The sequence below is a fragment of the Danio aesculapii genome, chromosome 5 (assembly GCF_903798145.1).
Source record: "Danio aesculapii chromosome 5, fDanAes4.1, whole genome shotgun sequence".
NCBI classification, from domain to species: Eukaryota; Metazoa; Chordata; class Actinopteri; order Cypriniformes; family Danionidae; genus Danio; species Danio aesculapii.
Window position 1 is genome coordinate 54,072,216 of NC_079439.1, and position 25,369 is coordinate 54,097,584.

At 37.9% G+C, this 25,369-nt stretch overlaps 1 protein-coding gene across 3 annotated transcripts in view; it reads right to left on the reverse strand.

Moving 5' to 3' along the window:
- The window catches only part of mctp1a (multiple C2 domains, transmembrane 1a), a 336,941-nt gene that overhangs the window by 21,812 nt on the left and 289,760 nt on the right, over positions 1 to 25,369 (reverse strand). For 2 of the 3 annotated variants that reach the window (XM_056458475.1, XM_056458477.1), the window contains exons 18-21: positions 20,464 to 20,565; positions 4,386 to 4,495; positions 2,153 to 2,262; positions 1,687 to 1,784 (exon numbers count right to left, since the gene is read on the reverse strand). In XM_056458475.1, coding sequence (XP_056314450.1) covers positions 1,687 to 1,784; positions 2,153 to 2,262; positions 4,386 to 4,495; positions 20,464 to 20,565 — 420 coding nt within the window. The remainder of the gene's footprint in view (positions 1 to 1,686; positions 1,785 to 2,152; positions 2,263 to 4,385; positions 4,496 to 20,463; positions 20,566 to 25,369) is intronic. The other variant, XM_056458476.1, reaches the window with a different exon arrangement.

Consider the following 25,369-nt stretch of genomic DNA (forward strand, 5'->3'; position numbering starts at 1 on the left):
TGGCATTTTTGTGTGGAGTTTGCAAATTCTCCCTGTGTTCGCGTGGGTTTCCTCCGGGTGCTCCGGTTTCCCCCAGAAGACATGCGGTATAGGTGAATTGGGTAAACTAAAATTGTCCGTAGTGTGTGTGTGAATGGGTTGCGGCTGGAAGGGTATACGTTATGTAAAACATATGCTGGATAAGTTGGTGGTTCATTTCGCTGTGGCGACCCCAGATTAATAAAGGGACTAAGCCGAAAAGAAAATGATTGAATGAATTAATTATTGATTTTTTGGGGGGCTTGTTTTTTTCTTTTTTTTTTTTGCTATTTTTCAAATCAACTAGACATATCAGTCATAACTGCATTTAAAAAAAAAAAAAAAAACATCAGTCACGTTTTAACTAAGCAAATGCACACTCACACCTAAATTGGGTCTTCAGCGATTATTTGTGGTAGTTGAGGTGCTTTTTAAAATAGCTATTTCCGATAAACTGTACCACCAGTAATGGTTCTTTAGTGATTCTATGGGGAGGTTAAGGTACTGCATATCACCATCTTTAAAGATATAGGGAGAGTTTAATGCTGTTTAGCAACACTTTAAGTGTATGCTTTACCAGAACAAGAAAAATAGACAAAATGTGAAAATTCATATCTATAAAGCAATATTACAAAACTATACATACAGTTATGTATTTGTAATTATTCTAAAAATGCATTATAAGCATATGCTTATCTTTGGAAAAAGAACAATGGTAAAGTTATAAAAAGTTGCGTGAACTGAAATACAGTTTGATGTCCGAACTCAACGTCAGGACGACGTCAAAAGCCAGCGTCCAACCTAAGATCAACCAAATATCAACGTCTAATGATGTTACAGCTTGACATTGTGTGGATGCTACCTCTATGATGTCTATCAGGTGTTGAATTTGGTTCCTCTACCTGATGAATAAATGTCAGTATTTGACATCAATATAAACATTACATTAATATAAACATTAGTTTAAGATGTTGGTTCTATGTTGGATTTTGGTCATTTTCCAACACAATCTAAAATCAACCAAATATCAACACCATTTGTCGGCATTATTGGACATCAGAATACCCAGCAAGCATTTTTTTAAAAGATGTTTGCATGTCTTTTAGACGTCTGTTAATTACAAAATTGTTTGCTAGGTAACGTTGTCCTTAGACGCTGGCTAGACATTGAATTTTGGTTACCTGACGTCATGACCTAAATCTAACCTAATATTAACGTCTTATGTGCCTGCTGGGTAATGTTTATATTTTAGAATGAAAAAAAATGAAGTAAAAGTATAATTTGTTTATATATGCTGTCAATTACACTTCTTAGAAAACAAAGAACGGAACCGGTATTGGCAGGTCACACTCTCTAAAAAATTATGCATCAGTTAATGTTAAACTATGATTAATAAATGCTTTCAAGATTATTCATACTTAATGTTAGTAAATACATTAACTAACATTAATGGACCATTATTCTAAGGTGTTGTCAAAAAAATCCTTATGGGTTTGGAAAGAAGCGAGTAAGAGCAAATTATGAAAAATGTCATTTAGGCTTGCTAACTAACCCTTAACTTTTCTAACATCACATGACATCCCACGCAACATTATGCAAATCAACACATGTGCATGTGTCAGAGTTACAATTAGACAACATTGGTGAAACCAGCAAAATGTAACCTACCACTTGAACATCTGAGGGCACTCGGGACAAGAAGTCCAAAAGCTCATTGTTGTCGATGCTGTACGGGTCTCGTAGTTTTTTGGTAAACTTGTTCACCCCTGAGAAGTGAAACAACATTGCTGTGTTAGATCTCACTTAGACAGCACAGTTCAGAAAGACATTATAAGATCCTGTACTGATGCTCTCCGACCCTGCAGAGCTTCAGATCTGAACACAGTATACAGTAAAAGAGCACAGGGGGCATTTCTCCCAGTCAACTCAGCAGTTTAGTCTCTTCCCTGCCATGCGGGTGGCCAATCCCTGGAGCATGCAAACTTAGACTGCCACTAAACTCTGTGACCTCCTGCAATAATCTATTTGAAATTCTAAAATATGCTTTGTATTTTGGAAAATGTGCTTTGTGTGTAACATGCGACTACATCTTATGTTACTTTACAAATTGCGATTGTAATGGATGACGGCTCACCCCAGGCCAGTACGATGTATCTGAGAGGAATGAAGTACACCACTAGAGTGACCACACATAGAGCCACTATTGCCAGCCAGCTGAGGAAAGGCACGGTCCAGTTGAAGGTACTGCGAAGAAAGAAAAGGGTGAAGGTTTAAGGATATCGACATGACCTGACACCATGTCTACACCAGGCATGAATGGTGACAAAATCAAAGGGATGCTGCTTTGTTCAGTGATATTGCCTAAACTAGATATAGTGTGATAGTCAAAACACACACATTGAAAAACATAATACCCTGTTTGATTTTGGATATACTCCATGTGCTTGCACTACTTTGATTACAGTACAAATGGATGTAGAGATTTCACTTTGATGCTGTAGCATGAACTCGGTCATAGGGATTGTAGACACAGTTTTCAAATGAGTGGGACGGTAAAAAGATATTATATGTAGACATAATATAAATAAATAAGATATAAATAAATAAATGAATACATAAATAAGTAAATAAATAAATTAGTAAATAAGTACATACATGCATACATAAATTACACAGTTAAAGGCAAAATTATGCCTCCTGTGCAATTTGTATTCTTTTTCAAATATTTCATAAGTGATGTTTAACAGAGCAGGGTTTTTCAGAGTATTTCCTATATTTTGTTATTCTTTAAAAAAATATATTTATTTTAGTTTGGCTGAAATAATAATAACAATTTTTAAGGTTGGTAATATTATCCCCCTTTCGACTGGCTGCAAAACAAACCCGTTGTTCAATGTTGTGCCTAATTAACCAAACTCTGTTGCCTAGTTAACATGATTAATCTAGTTTAGTCTTCAAATTGCAATGCGAAAACTGAATTCGAACATATCGCATGTCATTATGGCAAAGACAAAATTAGTTATTAGAAATTAGTAATATATATATATATATATATATATATATATATATATATATATATATATATATATATATATATATATATATATATATATATATATATATATAGGTTTTTTTTTCTTTCCTTTTTAAATATCATAGTTACAGCAAAATCTACAAAGACATGTTCAATGCAATGATAATGAAGCTTTTTATCAGGCATATGATCCATTCATAAGTAGTAAAAACAATGCTAAATGTATTATTTTCATAATGTACATAGCAATCAGGGCTTGACATTAACACCCGCCAACCCTCCAAATGCTAGTAGATTTCAGCTGTATAAGTCAACATTTTAAATGGATCAAAACTGTTAATCAAAGTTGTCCTAAGACAAGAACGGGTGTTTTGGTTTTACATCAACTTTGATGAAAGGTTTTGATACACTTATGCTAAGTAATGTATACCAGCTGTTACTGTATATTTTGCATATTATAATTTGGGTGGGCAGCATGGTGGCTCAGTGGTTAGCACTGTTGCCTCACAGTTAGAAGGTCATTGGCTGGGTTAGTTGGCATTTCTGTGTGGAGTTTGCATGTTCTCCCTGTGTTGGCGTGGGTTTCCTCCAGGTGCTCCGGTTTCCCCCTCAGTTTGAAGACATGAACTATAGGTGAATTGGGTAAACAAAATCGGTCATACTGTATAAGTGCATGTCTGAATGTGAGAATGTATGGGTGTTTCCCTGTAATGGCGACCTCTGAAATAGAGACTAAGACGCACGAAAATGAATGAATGAATGAATAATTTGGGTGGTCATAAGGGTTTTAAAAGATCTAAAACAAGTAAAATTACTTAAAATGAATTTTAGCATGCAAAACTGAAATTGAGGCAAATTAAATGTATTTTCCTAACCACAAAATTATCGCTAGTGAAAATGCAACTTAGGAAAAGTACTAGCTACAGTGGCTGGTAAGCAAAAAAGTTATTAAAAATGTCGAGCACTGATAACAACGTACAACAGACATAAATACATAAACTTTATATATATATATATATATATATATATATATATATATATATATATATATATATATATATATACATATACACACATTTTAAAGAAATTTAAATAATTAACAATGACTTTTATTGATTAATTGGTTAAATAATTGATTGATAAAGATAGTATTTGAAAAATATTTGGACATTCCACTTGAAAATAAAATGAAAACCCTGATAATGAAAATGATTCTTTCCCAGTGCAGGCAAGTGTGTGTGTTTGTTTAACCGACTGAGTAAGATGTGACAGAGGTTGGCACAGGGATGCCCACGTGTCTGCTCAGGCACAAGCGGCGAGAGCTGATACTTACTTCTTTATCCTCTCACCATAGGAGGCCACTTCATCCAGAGCATTCTGCACACTGATACACACATCCTGAATGGCATACAGCTTGTTCATGAAACCCTTTCTCTCGGAGTCCTGAAAGAATGAGAGCGAGAGAGAAAGAAAGAGAGAGGAAAAAAGAGAGGCTGGGCAAATGCATTTCCACACAGCTGAAAGAGCATCAAAGGCTCTCTGTTTCTGTCCAAGTTCTCCATGCTGCAATAAACATGTTTGAAATTAATCACGCTTTGTGTATCAATAACCAGAAGAATATTTATTCTAATACTTTCTTCAGAGAGAACTAGCTATGTTGGCTAACCAGGTTTTACGCTGGTGACATCATTGTGGCCATCGCCGCCATCATTACTATGAGCACAAAGAATCTCTTCTTTTCAACTTTTGATGGCCTTCAGCTTTCAAAATTGGCCACAAGAACCTCAAAAGTAGGCGTCAGTTAAACGTTTCCACAGTCCAAAGGTTTTATACTTACAATAAGAACAGTCATGCAACAGTTGGGCTGACACAGAATGTAGTGACTGAGTGTGGACACAGAGACAGAGACTGTTGTAGTGCATTGATGTGCTGACACATACACACACGCTCTCACACACACATGCACGCATACACTTCCACGCTCACCTTAAGGGACAGTTTACGCAAAAAAAAAAAAAAAATCCTGTCATTATTTGCTCATCTTCATGTCATTCAAAATATATTTTTACTGATAGAGCAGCCCAGACATATTTATTTTATCTAAAAACTGCAGTTAAACATACCATGTCCAACTGCTTGTTAACACAAATTTTTAATCAGCCAGCAACTCAATGCATGTAGGCATGTAAAAATGGTTAAGATCATCTGCTGCAGTTCAAACTGAGCATCAGAATGGGGAAGAAAGTTGATTTAAGTGACTTTGAACGTAGCATGGTTGTTGGTGCCAGACGGGCTGCTCTGAGTATTTCAGAAAATGTGGATCTACTGGGATTTTCATGCACAACCATTTCTAGGGTTTACAGAGAATGGTCCAAAATAGAGAAAATATCCAGTGAGCGGCAGTTCTGTGGGCTCAAATGACTTGTTGATGCCAGAGGTCAAAGGAGAATGGCAACAGTAACTCAAATAATCACTCGTTACAACCGAGGTATGCAGAAGAACATCTCTGAACACACAACACGTCCGACCTTGAGGTGGATGGGCTACAGCAGCAGAAGACCACACCGGGTGCTAAGAACAGGAAACTGAGGCTACAATATTAGTACCAATTCTGCTTTATTTTCACAGAAGAAAGAAAAACATATAGTTTGGAATGAAGAAAATCATTACAGATTTATCATTTGTGAACTATTCTAAAAGTACAAGTACAAGATTTAATCTTACAGTTCACCCAAAAAATTTAAATTTGCTGTTAGTTAACTCACTATAAGGTATCTGAGATGTTAGTGATTTTTTTCTTAGGTAGATACGTGCCTCAACCTACATTTTTGTGAAACTTAAAATACGTTGCTCCGGGTATGGTTTTTTGCACGTTTCAGACAAATCCGCTAGAGAGCGATGTCAACATTTTTGCAAATCTAAAATATATTACTTAGAGTAAATGTTTTGTTGTACACTTCAGATACACTTCCTTTTTATACACGCCAACAAGAAGGCAAGGCTTGCTGTATAGATCACCTAGACTAGTGAACCACAGATTAAACCCTTCCCTAATCCAAACCAAAAGTGTTTTTTTAAGCAAACATAACAAAGAAGTGCACTATGACTATGTAGATTTACAATGAAGTATCATTGCTATTATCTCTTTAGTGGAATAATGATTTACTGGATTCAAGCGCACTTATTCACAAGTACAACACCATACAAGGTGAGCTACCAAGGAAACTGACCATGCCAGAACAGTTGTCCATATGGAGATAGACTGTCAGGATTCTGCTACTCCGGTCTTGTTAATTCTTGTTTCGGAGTCCAGACACTAGTTCTGTCATGTCTTGTATGTTGTGCTCAGCATGAGTTTTCTCGGGTAGAGCACTCATTTTCTGACATTGTGTGTCTTTTTGTATGAGCGTAGTCTCGACCGTGCTTTGGCCGTGTGCGCTTCAGCTTGCGAGGCATGCTCTCGTCCTGGTGGGTGTGTTCATTCTGTCTACAGCGTGGTGTTTCATTCTCAACGTCTCAGTCTAGTTGGTTTGGGTTTGGGTTGGCGCTGAGATGAAACATGCACGTTGCATGTGTGAGTGCACAGTGAGTTTTTATTTAACGTGTACTCTTACGTTCAGTCTTCTGTTGGTTTTGTGTTTAGCATGTGGTACATTTCTACATGCACCGCATGCTTTAGTGTCCCATGTGAACACGTGGTTAATGAGTTCTCTCATTGGCTGCGTGTTCTAGTCTCGTTTTATGTGAACACATGGCTTGTGTTTTTCTTTGTGTCATGCCCACCCTCTTTGTTAACCCATTTTTAGTTTATCCTTTTCACCTGTCTGTTAAATAATTATTTCCCCCTTACATGTATATTCTACTCATGTCTGCTGTCCTGTTTGTAGTCAATACTCCCCTGTGTTCCTGCTCCAGTCCTGTCTTGCCAGCCCAGCCAAGTTTGTGGGCCTTTTTGTGTTTAGTTACGTTTTGCCCCGTCGGGGTGGTTTTTGTTGCATTTTTGTTTCATTTTTATTATCAATAAACCCATTTTATTTCTGCAATTGAGTCCTCATCTCCTCCCTACCAGACCGTGACATAGACAGGTGCAAAAAATTACATTAAAATATTCATCCAATTATAATATGTCCCTGTAAGTATCATTAGTGGGAAGGAACAAAAGTTGTTTGCATGTATACTATAGTGTTCATTTTACCTAGAAACTGCAGTTGAACACGTTTAAGTACACTTTTTGTATGTAAAAATATCATTATCATATAATAACCCTTGTGTTTCAAACCTTTATGACTTTCTGTCATTTATTTAACACAATAGAAGATATTTTAAATATCTTTAATAAAACCTGTAACCATTGACTCTCTAAGTATTAAATTGACCTACTATGGATGGCAATGGTTTTGAACACCCCACTGAACACTCCATGCAACAATAAATGGTCTATCCGCTTGTTAAGTGTGACGTCACGCGAAGCGATTTCCGGGTCCAAGCACTCTATCAAACTGTATGGGGAGACCCATCAAATGGTAATAATAAATACTTTAGAAAATCACGATCGCAATGTATATATCCATGCCTAATATCCGATGGCCAGAAAGTGATACATATTTTTATAAATTGTAAAAATTTTCAGATTTTTTTTTTCAGATTTTCAGTTAAAAGTCATGTGCACACCATGATTTTATATAAAATTCACTTTAAAGTGTGATATGATTAAAAAGTGGCCATAAACGAACATTTTCTCAATTCAAATGAGTAGCGGCTTGGACCCGGAAACAGTATTTCATTTGTCACGACTTAACAATCGGATATGTGTCCTTCCAGCCATCTTAGGTATTTTCATAAGAATAAAGTCGTTTTATAATCTGATGATAAATGACATAGCATGTTACAGTAGAACATAGCTATAAAATAATAAGCTAGATGCATGAAGTCACTGTGATTTACTATTACAGAAACAGATGTGACTGGCTATATTATATCTAGATGAATATGTCTAGATATCTATATCATATCTAGAAAGCTAGTACAATTTATGTTTTTCTGAATAATTTGCAGGTGTTTACATTAATATGACACTCATTTTATTGATTACAGTTATTTTATTTCACCAAAACTACACACATTTTATACTGTGAAAACATATTAGGCTTTATCAGTAGTTAAAACTATTCAGTTTCGCGAAACAGTTGTATTATTACCTCATAATTAATGAATGAATGACGACAGTGCAGTGGTGGGATTTTTTTGCCCTGTGACAACAGTCCCACTCCCACCTGCTGGTAGAAACAGTTACTGCTGAACAGCTGACTATTTAAATACCCAACACAAATGCTGCGATAAGTGGAATGCTCAAAATGTGTGTGGTAATTTTAAGTACTTGGATAACAAAATTAATGTTTTACATGCTATTTTTTTAAGTGCACATATTCCAAAAGATCAGGGGCTTTTAACAATACATCAAGGGCTTAAGCCCCCAACAGCCCCCTTCGCAACACCACTGCTTCAAAATATCTGCTTTTGTGTTCACCAAAAGAAAGAAACTCTTAAAGATATGGAAACACTTGTGGGTGAGTGAATTTTCATTTTTGGTGAACTATCCCTTTAAACACAAGTCATACAGGCAAAATAAAATTGATACACTGGGTTCTTACTGTATAAAGCACAACAATCGGTCTGTGCAAGAAACTGAACATTACTGACATTATTATTTTCAATCTTGGCAAACATCTTGAGTGTGTTCACAATGATTCAAAGCACTAGTTTCCTATCACATAATCTTATTGATTTTTCACTTCATATGATCTCAGTGTATCTTCTGGAGCCATGTGTGTTAATTTTGTTTTGCCTGTATGAATTTGTGTCAGAAAATAGTGACATTGATTTACATTTTATGAATCACCAAAGACCATGATTTCTTGTTTAGAGTTTTATAAAGAAAACAGTCATCTTGGACAGCAATTTTTTTTTCTTTCTTGGCTAAATTATCCCTTTAAATCTAATCTTTTCAGTTTAAATTTGCACAATTCTGTCTATGTACTGTTAGACAATTATTTGAAGACAAGAACATAAATCCAACGTGGAAAAATCAACTCTGTCCATATTTCCAAACCCTGACACAGCCTATGCCTCTCCGGAGGGCCTACACAAACAGACTGGCAGCACTAAAGAAGAATGAAATGTCCTGGCAAAATGGAGCCAGCAGGAGGGCACTGCCATGCCGCAGTGAGCATCACTATGCCTTTGCCCTGAGTCTGCTTTATAAGAGCTCCAGGCTCTCTGCTCAACCCTGCCCAGGTTTATCTGGAAGCACTTCAGTCGCCATCCACAGGCCTTTCATGGAGATCAATTGAAATGTCACTGCAGTTGATCATGTCCACAATGAGACGACCAGCTATTGAACCCCTGGATCAAAGCCCGCGGCGCAAATCAAAGTAGAAAAAGAGGGAGAGGCTGTCTATGCATAGAGATGCTAACATAAGACACATCTGTCTTTTTGTTTGTACTGCATAAAGGAATTAAGGTACATAGGTCTTACATATTGCGCATTTATGCATTTATATGCATTTAAAGGAAATGTTTTCACTTAAAAAATGTATTCTGTCATCATTTTATCACTCTCATATTGCTCCATGTTATTTTAAAATATCATTTTTCCTATTTTTTTCACAGAAGAAATGTTTGGAATGATAAAGCTGAGAAAATAACAACATTGTAAATGTAGTCCCTTTATTAATTTGGGGTCACCACAGCGAAATGAACCGCCAATTTATCCAGCATTTGTTTTAGGCAGCGGATGCCCTTCCAGCCGCAACCCAACACTGGGAAATACTGGAATATTAATTCATTAATTTTCCTTCGGCTTAGTCCCTTTTTACATCAATGACTGCCACAGCGGAATGAACCGTCAACTTATCCAGCATATGTTTTACACAGCGGACGCCTGTCCAGCTGCAACCCAGTACCGGGAAACATACATTCACACACATACACTATGGCCAATTTAGTCAATTCATGTATAGCGCATGTCTTTGGACTGTGGGGAAACCGGAGCATCCAGAGGAAAACCCAGGCAAAGGAGACCATGCAAACTCCACACAGAAATGCCAACTGACCCAGCAGGGACTCGAACCAGCAACCTTCTTGGAATATCATCCCCAAAAATAAATAATTATATGGGTCTCAGGCAAAACCAGATCAAACTATCTGCAGTCTAGCACACACACACACACACACACACACACACACACACACACACACACACACACACACACACACACACACACACACACACACACACACACACATCTCATCCATCTCCCACGCTTTGTACCGAATCCCACACTTGAAAAATGAAGCCCAATATGGCCTGCATAACCACATCGCCTTCCCAAAAAGCCACACAAGACAAATAGATATAATTAGACCACGTCTCAGGGTTTTTTTTCTTAGCAAATATTTAACAAGACTCCCCTGTCCTGACTCCCATCTGGTTCACGTTATCAACCGAAACAAAAGTCCAACATACACTCCATTGTATCGGCTGCTATATGAGAAAAGAAGACTTTGAGGGACAAGCTATCTGTGTGTGCGTGTGTGTGAGCGTGCAGGTCATGGGTCTCTACAGTCTAAACCATTACCACATGGCCCTCAAACCATGAGCTAACTCCGATTTCCTGCCTTCAAAAGTGGATTGAGGAAGGCAGGAGGTTGGAATAACACTAGCCTGGGGAGAGTCTTGTTTTCACTGCTCCTCCGCACTTCTCTCACACACACACAAACAGGCTGACACCGCGGCAAGCCGAGGAGAACCTGCCACAGAAGAGCCCGCTGTGGATCCTGGCTGAGCTGAGGGCCGCTGGAGCGACACATTGGGCATTCCATTACCTCAGGTCCTCTTCCTCACGTATGTGGACACACATCGCGACGCAGCGGGACGCACACTTGATGTCAGCGGGCAAAGGGAAATTGATATTTAGTCAAAAATCTGTTCTGTTTAAAGTGTCTTCCAGCAGCGCAGCCAAATCTGAACTCTTCTAAATTTGCAATGTCAACATATAAAGAGTCGGAATTAAGCCGTGTCACAAGCATATGTGTCAGCATGAGGTCACAATGCATTGTAGTTTTAGTGCAACAGCATAATCGTGAGTGTATTGCTTTTAAACTGCACTTCTCTCAATATATATATATATACAGTATAAAGTTAGAGAAGTGGATTGAATTCATTAAAATGTACTGATGTACTTTAAGAAAATTTGTTGTCGTCAAAATATCTAAAAAAATAAATCAAGAAGCATTTTCTAAACGTTTAATCAGTATTGTTTTGTTTTCAGAAGTAGTTAAGTAATTTAAGTAAATATTTTTTTGCAAATAATAAGTGAAAGTGAAGTGAGTTTTACAAGAAAACAAACAAAATAATCTGCCAGTGGGTTAAAATAATTGTGTTTACCTAGATTATTTTGCTTGTTTCTTAGAAAACGCTTCTTGATTTAAGATTTTGTAGCTATTTTGGCTACTATATAATAAAAAAAAAAAATAAATAAAATAATAATAATAATAATAATAATAATAATATATATATATATATATATATATATATATATATATATATATATATATATATATATATATATATATATATATATATATATATATATATATATAGCTTAAAAAAATAAAAACTGCTTTTATTCTAGCTGAAATAAAACAAATAAGACTTTCTCCAGAAGAAAAAATATTATCAAACATACTGTAAGAATTTCCTTGCTCTGTTAAACATAATTTGGAAAGTATTTAAAAAGGAAAAAAAATAAAATTTTCAATCAGTCTTTTTTAATTTATATTGTGTGGTTTGTCTTTTTTGTCTTTTGTACTATTGAACCTTGTGTCTGGAATAAAGAGAACAAATAAATAAATAAATAAATAAATAAATAATAATAATAATAATAATAATAATAATAATAATTTTAAATAAATTAGTAAATAATTAAAGATTGTTTGTAAATTCATTCATTCAATCATTTTACTTCATCTTAGTCTCTTATTCAGGGGTCACCCCAGCGGAATGAAACACCAGCATATGTTTTACGCAGCGAATGCCCTTCCAGCCACAACCCAGTACTGGGAAACACCCATACGCTCTCACTTTCACACATACACTCATACACTATGGTCAATTTTGTTTGACCCAATTCACCTATACTGCATTTGTTTGGACTGTGAGGGAAACCGGAGCACATGGAGGAAACTCCACACAGAAATACCTACTGACCCAGCAGGGACTCGAAACAGCAACTTTCTTGCTGTGAGGTGATAGTGCTAACCACTGAGCCACCATGCCATTCTATTTGTAAATCATTAATAAAACTATTTTTACAAATAGCATGCATTATTGTTAGTATAATTTCTATATTAAGAAAAATACATAATTGTTGTGTTGCATCAAACGTGCTGGAGTGCATTGCGTTATATGTATTTCGAAACTTGACTTTGTTTTGTCCAAATCAGTGGCTGATTTTTATTTTTTTTAAATGCCACAGATGCTACACTGTAAAACCCAAAAAATTAAGGTAACTAAAACCCTTTGAGGAAACCGATTGCAACAAGCCATTTAAGATCAAAAACAAATCCTAAGGAGTACTGTGAACTTAATCTATTTAAGTAAACGAAGCATAGTAAATGAAGAGAACTCAAACCAACTAAGTACTGTAAAACCTTATAAGTTAAGTCAACTCAAACCAAACCATTTGAGAAAATCAATACAAACCATTTGAGTTAAAAAAACTAATCTATATGAGTACTGTACACTTACTCCATTTAAGCTGAAGTAATGAGGTATTTAACTCATTAACTTTAACACTGAGCTTAAAACTCTTTTCAAATGAGTAGAATTAACTTTCAGTCAATTTTGAGTTAACTACACTCATCAATTGAATTGAATTGAATTTCATTTGATAAAGTTAACTGTTGGGTTTTACAGTGTGTTGAAAACAACCAAACAATCCTTTAAGTCCATGTCAGCAAGAATCTTAAAGCATCGTTCTCATTTTTGAGGTATTGCTCTTAAAGTAAAACCTGATTACCTGAATAATCAACACCTCAATTACACTAAAAGTTAAATAAGCTTTGTGACACCAATGGTGGGCAAACAAATGAACAGAATCTTCCATCTCGAAAGCACAAAGTCCTCCACAGTGTTATTACTAAACAGTGAGAGGAATGAGTTTAGCTGTTCGGGACCCCCTGGCGAATCCCCTATTACCAAACTCCTTAGGGTTGTTAGTGCTACAGACAAGCAGAGGCAAGTCCATTCCAGCCAGTTCCCAACATCAGGCTATTCACACCTCAGCGTCCCATCAGGAGGCTCCCACACTTTCACGATGGGCACCCAGCATAGCGGGAGACTGATGAGGTTGGCACAGACCAGGACATATATTTCGTAGAGGGCATATATTGTTTGTTAACGACAGCAGGAGGGGGAACGACGTCCCAGGGGCGCCAAACTTCATTTACACCAAAGCCAGAGCTCCAATGCAAGAGGACAGACCCCCTGCCGGGCCTAATCCACACCCACGCCCTGCTCTCGGCGTGTTCGGAGGAAAAGAAAACAAGATTCTTTGATCTACGCAGCACTAAAGGTGAGGGGAACAAAGGAGGCAGATAAGATAGAGATCAAGATGAAAATGAAATCATTTCACCCGGGCCGGGCCGCTCCCAGGATGAGCGTATTATTTGTTTGTCTTCTCTCATTTCAAGCCAAAGGCGCGCTGACCCAGACGTGCAGAAGTAGGGAGCGATATCACCAAGGAAAAGAGTTCCACACCTCTGATGGCAACTAAAGCCAAGACAAGTCCCCTCAGACAGACGTGAGCCCACCTCTTATCAGCGAAAACATGAAACGGAAAAACAACTTCTTTAAATAGACGAGTGCATTAATTTTCCAAAAGTAGTTCATTAGCACTTTATTCATAATGAATGGGATGGGGGAAGAAACGTACAGGGAAAGGCTTGTCAATGAAATTGTTCCTCGTCTTCGTGTCTGAGCACTTTGGGAGGTTAATTAAAATTGCAGTTTAATTAGATTTGAGGTGTGTGTCAGACTAAACGGAAACTCCCCTGACTGCCTGCTTGATCCCAATAACTGCTATCCCAAATACTGGATGCCAAAAGATATTCCACATCAAAAGGAGAAAAAACATTTGCATTACTGTTTTGAGGAGTAAATATAAACAAAAATCTTTTGACACAACCTCAAATGCAACATCAATGAGAGTAGTAACGTTAAGCAGTTTTCTGAGAGCTTGTATGTGTGTGCTATTTGGCGCTTCTCTTTGATTCTCCTATAAAATAATCTAGTTCAATTCGGCAATTGCAGGATTTTCAATTAAATATAGATTGGTGATCTTTATTAATAGGACTGGGAGTGATCCCCCAAAAAACGATAGATTGAAACAGGGTCGGGCAAATCTGACTTGTCCCACCAAAGCACCAAGGATCAAGATGAAATCAAGATTAAGTTCATTAATTTAGAATTAAGACACAAATTTCACACACAAACAATTTGTCAGACATTTAGGAGTGTTACTGAAGTTCAGAGGTACTATCATCACCTTTCAAATCCTCAGGTTCTACCCTCCCTCAAACCCCTAGTGACGCTCCAAAAATATTGTAAGGTGAGAGGCAGTATCCCACGCAACATTATGTGACCATGGAGGTGGCAAAAAAGAGCTACTCTCAGGAGATCCACGTGCCCTTACTATGGCGTTCCCTCTGGAGACGGTATTCTGGGCCAAGGTCTAACAACAGTCATTGTGACTCCTCATAAGGTATTGAAAAGCATTCTGTTCTGAAAGGTGCATTTCGAGTGATTGCATTTGAATGAGGAAAGTTTCAAACTTTTTTACGAATAAAATTATTTTTTGGCAGGGGCATCCAGTCTTACTCCTAAAGGGGTATCTTAAAGTAGAGTTCAGCTCCAGTGCCAATTAAACCCACCTGAAACAGCTCCAGGTCTTCAGGATTTCTAGAAGTTTTCGAGCTGGTTAATTTGGGTAGTTTGGAGCTCAACTTTCAGAAAAGTTTGCCCTCCAGGAACAGGATTTTACACCCCCTGTCAATGGATTGTGAACTGTGACAGTTCGCGAAAAGAGTAAGACAGTAATACTATCAAATTAAATCAAACAAGAGACCACCCCTACCTAGGGTGCTTATAGCTAACAAGAAGACTTGCGGTCAACAAAACTAAACATTATTTTACTATTATTTATTATTTTGTACAAATCCATACAATTTCACTCATATGAAAACATACAATTTTCAAACGGAGGTGTAACCCCAAACCCCTTAACCTACCTCTCGTTGGGGAATGAGGGAATTCCATCCAAATGTACGAATCAGATTGTACAATTTATTCCAAATTAGCCACTAAACCCAAAAGTTACAATTTGCTGTGAGATTGTATTGGGAGATCATGAAAAATGTCCCTCAAAAGCATTCTGCTCATATCACTCAAGTTGATGACAAACTGTTTGTCTGACTTTTGTTTTGACCTCTCCATCACTATCTCTCCCTGATCAGACACAAAAGAAAGCTTTCAGTTATAAACGAGTGACCTCAGTTTTATGGAGCACAAAAAAGAAAGCAATACTGTACTGTAACTGCTCCCACACTAGCACCCCATTGCCCATGACGTGCAGATGAATAACACCATAAACAGGGGAGAATAAGCTTTATTTTACTTCCGACCTCTGCTTCCCACCGCTCCCTGCTAAAAACAACAGCATTAGGCTCTAATGGATCCGCTGGAGAGCCGGGTTCACCTTCGCCATTACTCCCCAGGCCTCCGCACCCAGCGGGCAAGGCACTCCATCAGCCCCAAGGTCAACCTGATAGTTGCCCCTGTTCTGCAGCCTCTCTGATGATGCCCCTCACCCCTGGAGCGACCCCCCCTCCTCACCTCAGATCACTTGCGCTCTCCCTGTTCTCCTTGCCCTGTCCTCTCCAGGTCCCTGGATGCCACCTGATGATGAATGGAGCACAATTAGCTCCATCCAGCATTGCACTGGATTCGCCCCTGCCCTCTCTATCCTGCAAAAATGAGGCCGTCAAACTGGGAACACATCATCAAGCTGAGCACCAACAGGGAAACCAATATAGCTACTATAGATTTACAAACCCACACATTTCCAAAGCCAATTAGTAAGTAGGTGGTCAAAAACAGATGTTCTGTTTATTTAAGATTGAGATTTTGTGTTTGCATGATTGTGTTCAGATATATTTCTTAAGGACAAAGATTTTCGACACAATTGTTTCAACCTTCTTTACTGGTCAACTTCGTGCTCCAACATGTAGCACAGGCCTGGTTTACACATCAGACTGCATGATTTTCAAGGGCATTAGGAATTTCTCCTCAACTTTTTTCTTTTTCAACCTAGTTGGAATTGCTCAGATGACATGACAAACAGACACGGGTGCTCATGCAAACTGTCCACTAGTTTTTCCTCCATTTCTTGGGTTCAAATAGACTGAAAAGAAGCACTTTTAACTTCTCCCCCAATCTCCCACTGACCTGCAGATACCCATACTATTGGATGCTGCTCTCTCATTGGCTGTAGGTAATCGCTGATATTATTTTCTGTCAAAATTAATTTCACAAAGCATGATTTGAATAGCTCCAGATATTTAGTATACCAAACATCTCATGGACGTCAGCGACTTATTGGCGATTCTCTCAGATCACGTCTTTGATAGTTACGGTTTGCCTGGAATGTTGGGCATTTGTCTGCGATTTCTCAAAATCAGTCGGCGAGTCAAAATCGGGACTAAAATCATGCAGTCTGAACTCGACATTAAGTAACACTTTTGTCAGTCCAATCATAAGTAGATGGCGCGAAACACAAGTTCAAACAATGTCTAAAGTGAAAACACATTCAATCAAAGAGCTTTCATCTGGCCTGTTTCCACTGAGTGGTACGGTACGGTTCAGTATGCTTTTACGGCCATTTCCACTATGAAAAGGTGCACCAAACTGAATTGTACCGTACCGTACCACTTTTTCGGCACGCTTTCTAAAGGGTACCAAAGACAAGAAAGGGTACCAAAAGGCAGAGCTAGACACGCAGAACACTATTGGTTTACAGAGATACGTCATTCACTCACACAACAAGCCAGAATGAAAACAAAGAATCCGCCATGTTTTAAATACACAGCCGAGAGTTTACAGCGGAATTATATATACATATAATAACGAGCATGGTCGACCCGGGCTCAAGCAATCCTTGTCGTCGTCTTGATGAACAGCCAACAAGAAGAGCAGATTTTAACCTGTGCCCCGTAGTCTTTTACGAGCCAGTCTGAGGCGTGAGCGGTTTTGCTTTGCTTGCTTGCGCGAGCCGCGCATCTATATTTAAAATAACAAACTTCTTAAGCGGATGATAATAAAGTGCGCTTGATTTTTGGCATGCTTTTGAAACCCGATCCTGTCAGAAACAGACAAACGCGAGAGTAAAGCACGAAAAAGCAAAGGAGAAGCCGGAAAAAAAGGAGTAAATGATTTTTTCAGCAAACGTGAACAAATTGTCATGTTTAACTATTATTATCACCTTTTAGACTAATGAATGGACTAATGAACTTGGAATGATGGAATTATTCTCTAACAACAGGTTACATGTGCTGCTGAAGATTAAAGACACAGATGAGATGTCTGCTCTGACTGTGGGCTATATTTCGTGTTGTTTTTGAATCTAAATAAGGACTAAATGTATGTTGTATGTAGTTTTTCTGTAATTGATAACATATCGGAGACTGTAAGGGTCTGTATGTGTTCATATATATTGCATTTATTTATTTGTTTTTATATAATTACAGACGTTACATTAGGCTATTTCGCACTGTCATTGATCTGCAGTTATAATTAATTCGTGTTCATAGAAAAGTTAGTAATAAACACTTATACAGAAGTATTTATGTGTATAAAGCATCTGTTTTGTGAGAAGTGCTTTTCATATGATATGTGAAAGACCCGTATAGCTTAACTGTAGACATTTTCTCAAGCAAAAATTACGTTGACTGAAACTTTCTGTTGTACACCACGCCCACGAAAAGAGTACCCTTTTAGCAGTGGAAACGCAAGCCTGATAAAGGTGACCCATACCAACCCATACCGTACTGTACCAGTCAGTGGAAACAAGCCAATAGTGTAGATGCTCATGTGGTCGAATATGCTCAAACACTTAAAAATATTTACTCTTCAAACACAGGGTTTTTATGGGAACTGTCATGAGAAATTACACCAACATAAGGTATTCATACTTTGCTGTGTGTACCAAAACAAATTACGATCAAAGTTGTGGTTGTCATCCACATCCCCTTCAATTGGGTGTTTTATGGCTTACTTGTTAGCTGTGTATTATGAATGTGTCCATTCAATGGCTTTGCCTGCTGCAGAGGAGCACTTCTGCAAAAGCAGAGACATCAGAATGTTTGTTGATACTAGGTGGAAACAGTTATGTGCTTTCCATCATTAAATAATTACATAATTATTCCTTTAAAGGGATAGTTCACCCAAAACCCAAAACCTTCTTCATAATTTACTCACTCTCTACTTGTTACAAACCTTTTTGACATTCTGCTGTTGAACACAATAGGAGAAACTGAATAAAGCTGGAAAACAGTAACCATAAGTATTTGTTTTTACCTACCTTGGAAGTCATTGGTTACAGGTTTTCAGTTTCTTCAAAATATCCCCATTACTGTTCAACAAAATAAAGAATCCCATAAAGGTTTGGAACCACTTAAGGGTATACATTATAGTGGGACAATGATTGGATGACCTATCCCTATCCCTGGCAATTTGTTTTAAAGCAAGATAACTTTGTTGTCCTTGTTAAGCCACTTTCACACTGCAGCGGCAAATTAACAAGCGACCGTTCATTTCAATGGAGAGTAAACGACTTCAGGCAACCGCCGTTTATATGAGCGACAGCGGCCATTGGTGACCAGGTGGGCATGTCAAGCGACGCAACAAAGTTGAGAATGCTTCAACTTTATGCAAATTAAGAGCAACTTTCTTGAGCGACAGCCAATAGGAGCACCAGTAGAGCTCACATGATCCTCTCTCAGCTTGCTTAGAGGCCGGTTGTATTGTAGCTGTAGACCTACACAGACCTTCATTTGCAGAAGGTCACCACCGAAAGCAACAAGCAGCTACAACATCGCTGCTAGTGTGAATGAGGTATTAATCAGACAGTCAGTTGTTGGACTAGGTAACCATCATGGCCCATGCCTAAAACGTACTATGGTGTTTAACTGTTTACCTCTTTAATCCAATGTCCCATTATACACGTGAAATTCCAAAAAGTCACTCAGTTCTCTATTACTTATGAATGTGCTGAGATGCCATCTACAGTCAGTGCATGTACACATTCTCATTTTCAAAAGTTTCCTTGAGGGATGCGCTTCTCAAAAGGATATAAATGGCAATGGCATTCCTCCACTTCGCAGACAAACATCAATACACCCTCATAATTCATTCATAAACCATCTTCTTGGAAGCTGCTTTCCTTGTCTATACAGCACAGGTTTGGTGTTCCTTTATCAAGAGCTGTACTGCAAATGAGTTTCTCTGAGGTGACTTCATTGGGTAAGCTGTGTTAGGTCAGTCATTGGCTGTCATTCAGGCTGGTTTGAAAGAGGTTAGTGACAGTACAGGCATGTATTCCCTAAAGCACTCTGAATGCTTTTATATACATAGATAGTAAGGCACAATAATACGTTTAAGCTGGGGGTGTCCAATCCAAATTCTATCAGGGCAACATTCTGCAGATTTTAGCTTCAACCAGCTTACTTAGACCTCCACTTGTTTACAACCTTTATGAATTTCTTTCTTTTGTTAAACACAAATGTTGGAAACCTGTAACTGTTTACTTTAATAGTATCTGTTTTTCCTCCTATGGAATTCAATGGTTCATAAAAGTTTGGAACCACTTGAAGGACAGTAAATAGTGAGTAAATGTTCATTCTTAGATGATCTACCTCTTAAATTGGATGGTTCAGGGCTGAAACTAAACTCTGCAGGAATAAAGTCACCTTCCAGGTATAGGTGTGGACACCCTGGAAAAAAACCCAATCCCAAAAGACACTACTTTCTACCAAGCATGTTTCCATATTTAGGTTACCTAGCAGTAGCATCTGACAAACAACCCATGTTATGAAGCGTAAGAAGTTTCCAGCTATACCAGAGTCCAACAAAAATAAGGCTAACACTGATCACCAGGCTAGTTTTTTCGAGAAAAAAACATGAACAGTGACAACTGAGAACAAAGTGATAGGTGAAAGGGAGCGACACACAACCCTGCTTGGCGTGACAGACGATGAGCCATAGAAGTGAGACACGGGGACATACGAACCGCACTTACCACCATCACACGAATCCACTCAAAGTGCCAGGAAGCCAAAATATCCGCAAGGATATGGCTTTCCGGCAGCCGGCCATCCTGGGAGGGTACTGAGCCAGGCACCTTGTGGACCAGAATAAATTGAGATCTTTTTAAATCAGGGCTACAAAAGGAACATAGTTAGACAAAAAAAACATTGATGGCTACTAAGATGGCTTAGGACCCTTGAGAAGGAGAGAAAAAAATCCACCTGATGTAAAGGCAAAAAGAGGAACCAAACAATGAAGCTATTTTACACAACAAGACAATGCCCTGAATGTGTGTGAAGGATTTTTCTAATCTCTCTTTATTAGCCAAACATGATTAAAATGCAGTTCCTAGGAGCATCTCTCCCTAAATAAGAAGAAAATGGAGGGAAAAAAAAGTCAAAAGCATCTTTTACAGCATGAAGCTTTTCATCTTTTAGAGGCGCTGAGAAGAAAAGGAGCCAGAGAAGCACAAACAAGCTTTCTCTCTGTATTCTCCTTAGCACTGAAGAAAGCCACGTTACCTGAGGATATGCATCGCGTATCACAAGCTCAATAGCCCCAGAACAAGTTTTCAGTCACAGTTTTTCAAAGTAATAAAAATAATCCCTAGCACACTCTTTAGTCCAATTACATACTGCCATGTAGCTATCGCCCAGATCAACCCCCTGCCTCTGCTCGGCTGGCTTTAACCCTCCGTGTGTTATCTACAGATAAAGCTCGCTTGTAATGCTAGATTCTAGCGGACGTAAATGTGCATGAATCGGGATCAGATTGTCAGCATTTCACAGCACGGAAAGGTTAGCTTATGTTTCTCCCTGCTAAAGTGGCTTTGGTGTGGTGGAGAGAGTATGTAAGAATAAACCTCAGTGAACAAGATAATTTACAATACTTTTACTTTGCTTTTTGTAATGATATATATCTACTATTGCTCTTTTTTACACGTTTTGTTCACAAGATGGTTTCCATTAACGTGTATATAAATAAACTACATATACCATACAATAGATCTGCATTCCCTATGTGCACCTGGATCTTGGCTATATGGTCAGGTTTCTCGGCAACTGTTTAAGCCTGGGAAACACTAGATCAGTGTTTCTCAACCACGTTCATAGAGGACTACCAGAATTGCATGTTTTGGATGTCTCTTTTGTCTGTCACACCCATGACAGGTCTTTCTGTCTCTGCTAATAAGCTCATGATCTGAATCAGGTGTGTTTGCTTAACCCTCCTGTGATGTTCACCTTCCGCCCCTTACTTTAGTGTTCCCGGTCAAAATTGATCAGTCTATTTTAACTGCTCTTAAATAGCTCAGAAGGCATTTTTCACCACCAAATTTTTATTTTAATGTTCTTTAGCTGTGAACAATGTCTCAAACTAGTGTTTCACATCAATTTATAAAATTAGACATAAAATAAGTGCAGTGAAAATGTATTACAAAATAAACATGCAATGTCATGGAGGTAACCGGGCAGGATCGCATAAGCACAGGAAAGAGATGTGTACCCACAAAAGACATTGTTCAGTCTGAAATGTGTGTGTGAGTGAGTGAGTGAGTGAGTGAGTGAGTGAGTGAGTGAGTGAGTGAGTGAGTTGGGGTGGTGTGTGTGGGAATGTTTTCTGTTTGATGGTTGAATATAGTCTGGATACCCATTCATTTCCTATGGCAGTCACTTTTGACCGGGAACACCACAGGTGTACAGTTGATTATAACACTCACAATTCAATGAAAGAGGTGATCATCACTTTTATTTGTCCAAATGCATAGTGTGGATGATATCATAAGGCCTTGAGGCAATCAGATGTACAACACAATATTTATGAGTGTAAAAGTAAGACAAATTTGACCCGAACACCACAGGAAGGTTAAGGAAACATGGAAAATGTGCAGAGCTGGTGTTCCTCCAGGAACGAGGTTGAGAAACACTGCAATAGATGACTTTCAAATATTAACAGAGTTTAAAACCAATGAAAACCAGTTCACTCCTGTTCAGAGTTTTTTTTTTGGGGGGGGGGGGGTGATTTTATTTCTTTTTTATTTATTTATTTATACCCCTGGGCAACAAAACCAGCATGGGTATATTTGCAAGAATATTTGAACATTCAGTAAAAATCTTGATTGCAACTGTGAGTAAAAATAATTATTTGTTAGGCACTTCCTTTGGACAACTTTAAAAGTGCTTTTCTCAGTATTTCAATTTTTAAACCCTCAGCTATCAGATTTTTAAATAGTTCTGAGCTGAATATTTTCATATCCAACAAAAAATCGGCAACACTTTATTTTGATGGTCCATTTAAGTATTACCAGACTGTCTGTGTAATATCTGTTGATACTGCTCTTTTAACAGACATTCAACTGACTATAAGAAACTTTGCAAGTACATGTCAACTTACACTAACCCTAACCCTAACCCCAACCTAACAGTCTACTTATAATCTAATAAGAATTAGTTGCAATGTAACCAACTGCTCTTTTAACAGACATTCAACTGACTATAAGAAACTTTGCAAGTACATGTCAACTTACACTAACCCTAACCCTAACCCCAACCTAACAGTCTACTTATAATCTAATAAGAATTAGTTGCAATGTAACCAAAATTCAACAAACGGACCATCAAAATAAAGTGTGACCAAAACATCAATGGAAAGCTTGTTTATTTAGCTATCTCTGTTTAAAAAATACACTTATGATTGGTTTTGTGGTCCTGAGAGTAAAATTTTCAGCAAACAATTCATTATAGTGATCAAAATAACTATAACATATTTATCACAAATATTTATTTTCTTATTCTTCTTATGGACTTCTGTTTAATAAAAATAAATGATCCCCTGTGTATTTTTTTGCTACCTAAGATGCAAAAACGGTAATGTTCAAATATCTCAAAAATGCACAGAATTTGAATAACAATATATGTGTGATCATGTAAATAAAGCATCCCCCTCACTGTAAATATTTTTTTTTAGTTACTGAGTCAACTAAAAAAGTCTGTTACCCGGTTTTGTGTCTTAACAAAATATATCTCAATGACATAACTGTATTAATGAGCTGAATTAACTTTGTCTAAGGTGACTTGACTATTATATTTTAGTTTAGTAAACTGATTAAACACATTAAATCTTAGCAGCTCCTCAACCCCTGATTTTATACCTGAATTGACCTTATTCTGACATACTGAAGTGTGCTTGTCTTTTTGCGATTGTTTTGGAACTTACAATTCAGTTGGCTATTGGAGAAATGAGTAGGAATAATAATAACATTCTGAAATAATTTTCATTCTGTAAATGTATAGGCCTATATAAATTTCTGGAGGTCGCGAATTATGTAGCCAGAGCTGCATGGCTGACGTATGGCTGCATTTCATCTTTAAAACGAACGCTGTGAGGCGGTATGATGCCGTTCCTTTTTCACTTCCTTTTTTGCTTACTTCCATGTTAACGGCTTTCCCGCTGTTACCAGTTTGTTCGGTAGCTCGACATATAAGTTGGCGGACTTGAGATGCAGAGAGGAGTTGACCGACAACGGGGATCGAGTCTTGTGAAAAACAGTTCCAGAAAGCAGGTAAGACAAAAACACAAACTAAAAAAAAGAAAATAAACAAGTAATTATGATGAGAGTGTGGTCAAATTTGAAAATGTGGTAAAAATCAGGTGAGGGCTTTTTTTTTTTTTCCGAATTGCTTTTTAAAACTGTCGGTTGGGTTTCAAGAAGGGGGTGAACAGGTCAATCAGTGCTTTTGAAAACACTATTGGTTGGGTTTAGGAAAGGGGGTGGGGTTATCAGTCGGTCAGTCAGTAATTCAGTCAGTCAACAGCAGCTTCTGGTGGATTTCTGTGAGAACAGCAGGCGGGAATCTGAATAAGACAGCGGCCTCTAGGCGACTGGAACTGCAAAAAAAACGTTGCTCCTGGGACATATTTGGCATTCTCCAGAAATATATATAGGGGTACATAATCAGAATGAGTCTGGATTGGATCATAAACGGCAGAAAACGGTCAAACTTCTTGGACTACAAACAAGTGTGTTCATGACTATATATACAAAGTAGAATAATATAATACGAAAAGATCTATTTGCAATACCAAGCAGCATAAGAAACTGTTTTAAAAGTCAATAGGAATGAATGAGACCAGAAGTCTCAAGCCAAAAGAAATCCAATGGTGGCTCTGCTTTATACATGAAGAATAAGGTCAATAGCTTACAATGTTGTTTATTTAAAACAAACTATCACACTTTATGCAACAGCTTGCAACATATTGGTCACTCATCACATATCTTCACATTATTTAATATGTCTAACATTAAACCAACACTGAGTGTTATTAATACACAAAAAAACAGAGCCCTTCATTCTGACAATGAACAACTTCCTGCTTTTTCTCTCCTTCTCTGCCACTGTTTTGCTTCACATACATATTGAATGCTTGTTTATTTATAAGACATACAGCATACGCTTACATGCCATCTTTAATATCCAGTCGAGCAGGCAGCAGAGTCGTGCACACTTCCTAACAGCTGTTGGGCATGTAAGGAGGCGTGCGTGAGTTGTGGTAAGCCTGTGAGCATGACATGATTGCAGTGTGTATCTTATCTGGGGCGGCTCCTCCTCGGGCTCTGTGTGTGTGTGTAGGACCATTACTCCAGTGCCCAGCCATGCGTACACTCCTAATCTCAGCACTCTTTCACCCTCTCTCTTGCGCTCCCTGGAGACACTAGCGATATCATCCTGGCGGATTCTCAGACCGAGAACTACCTAGCACTGATTATCCCATCGTAACTCCGGCGACACATGACACCATAACTTTGGTTTTGATGACATCACTAAAATTGATGTACACCTTCAATTAGCACGTGTGATAGAAAGTTATATGGATAACGTTTAAGTCAAACTTATTAGCCC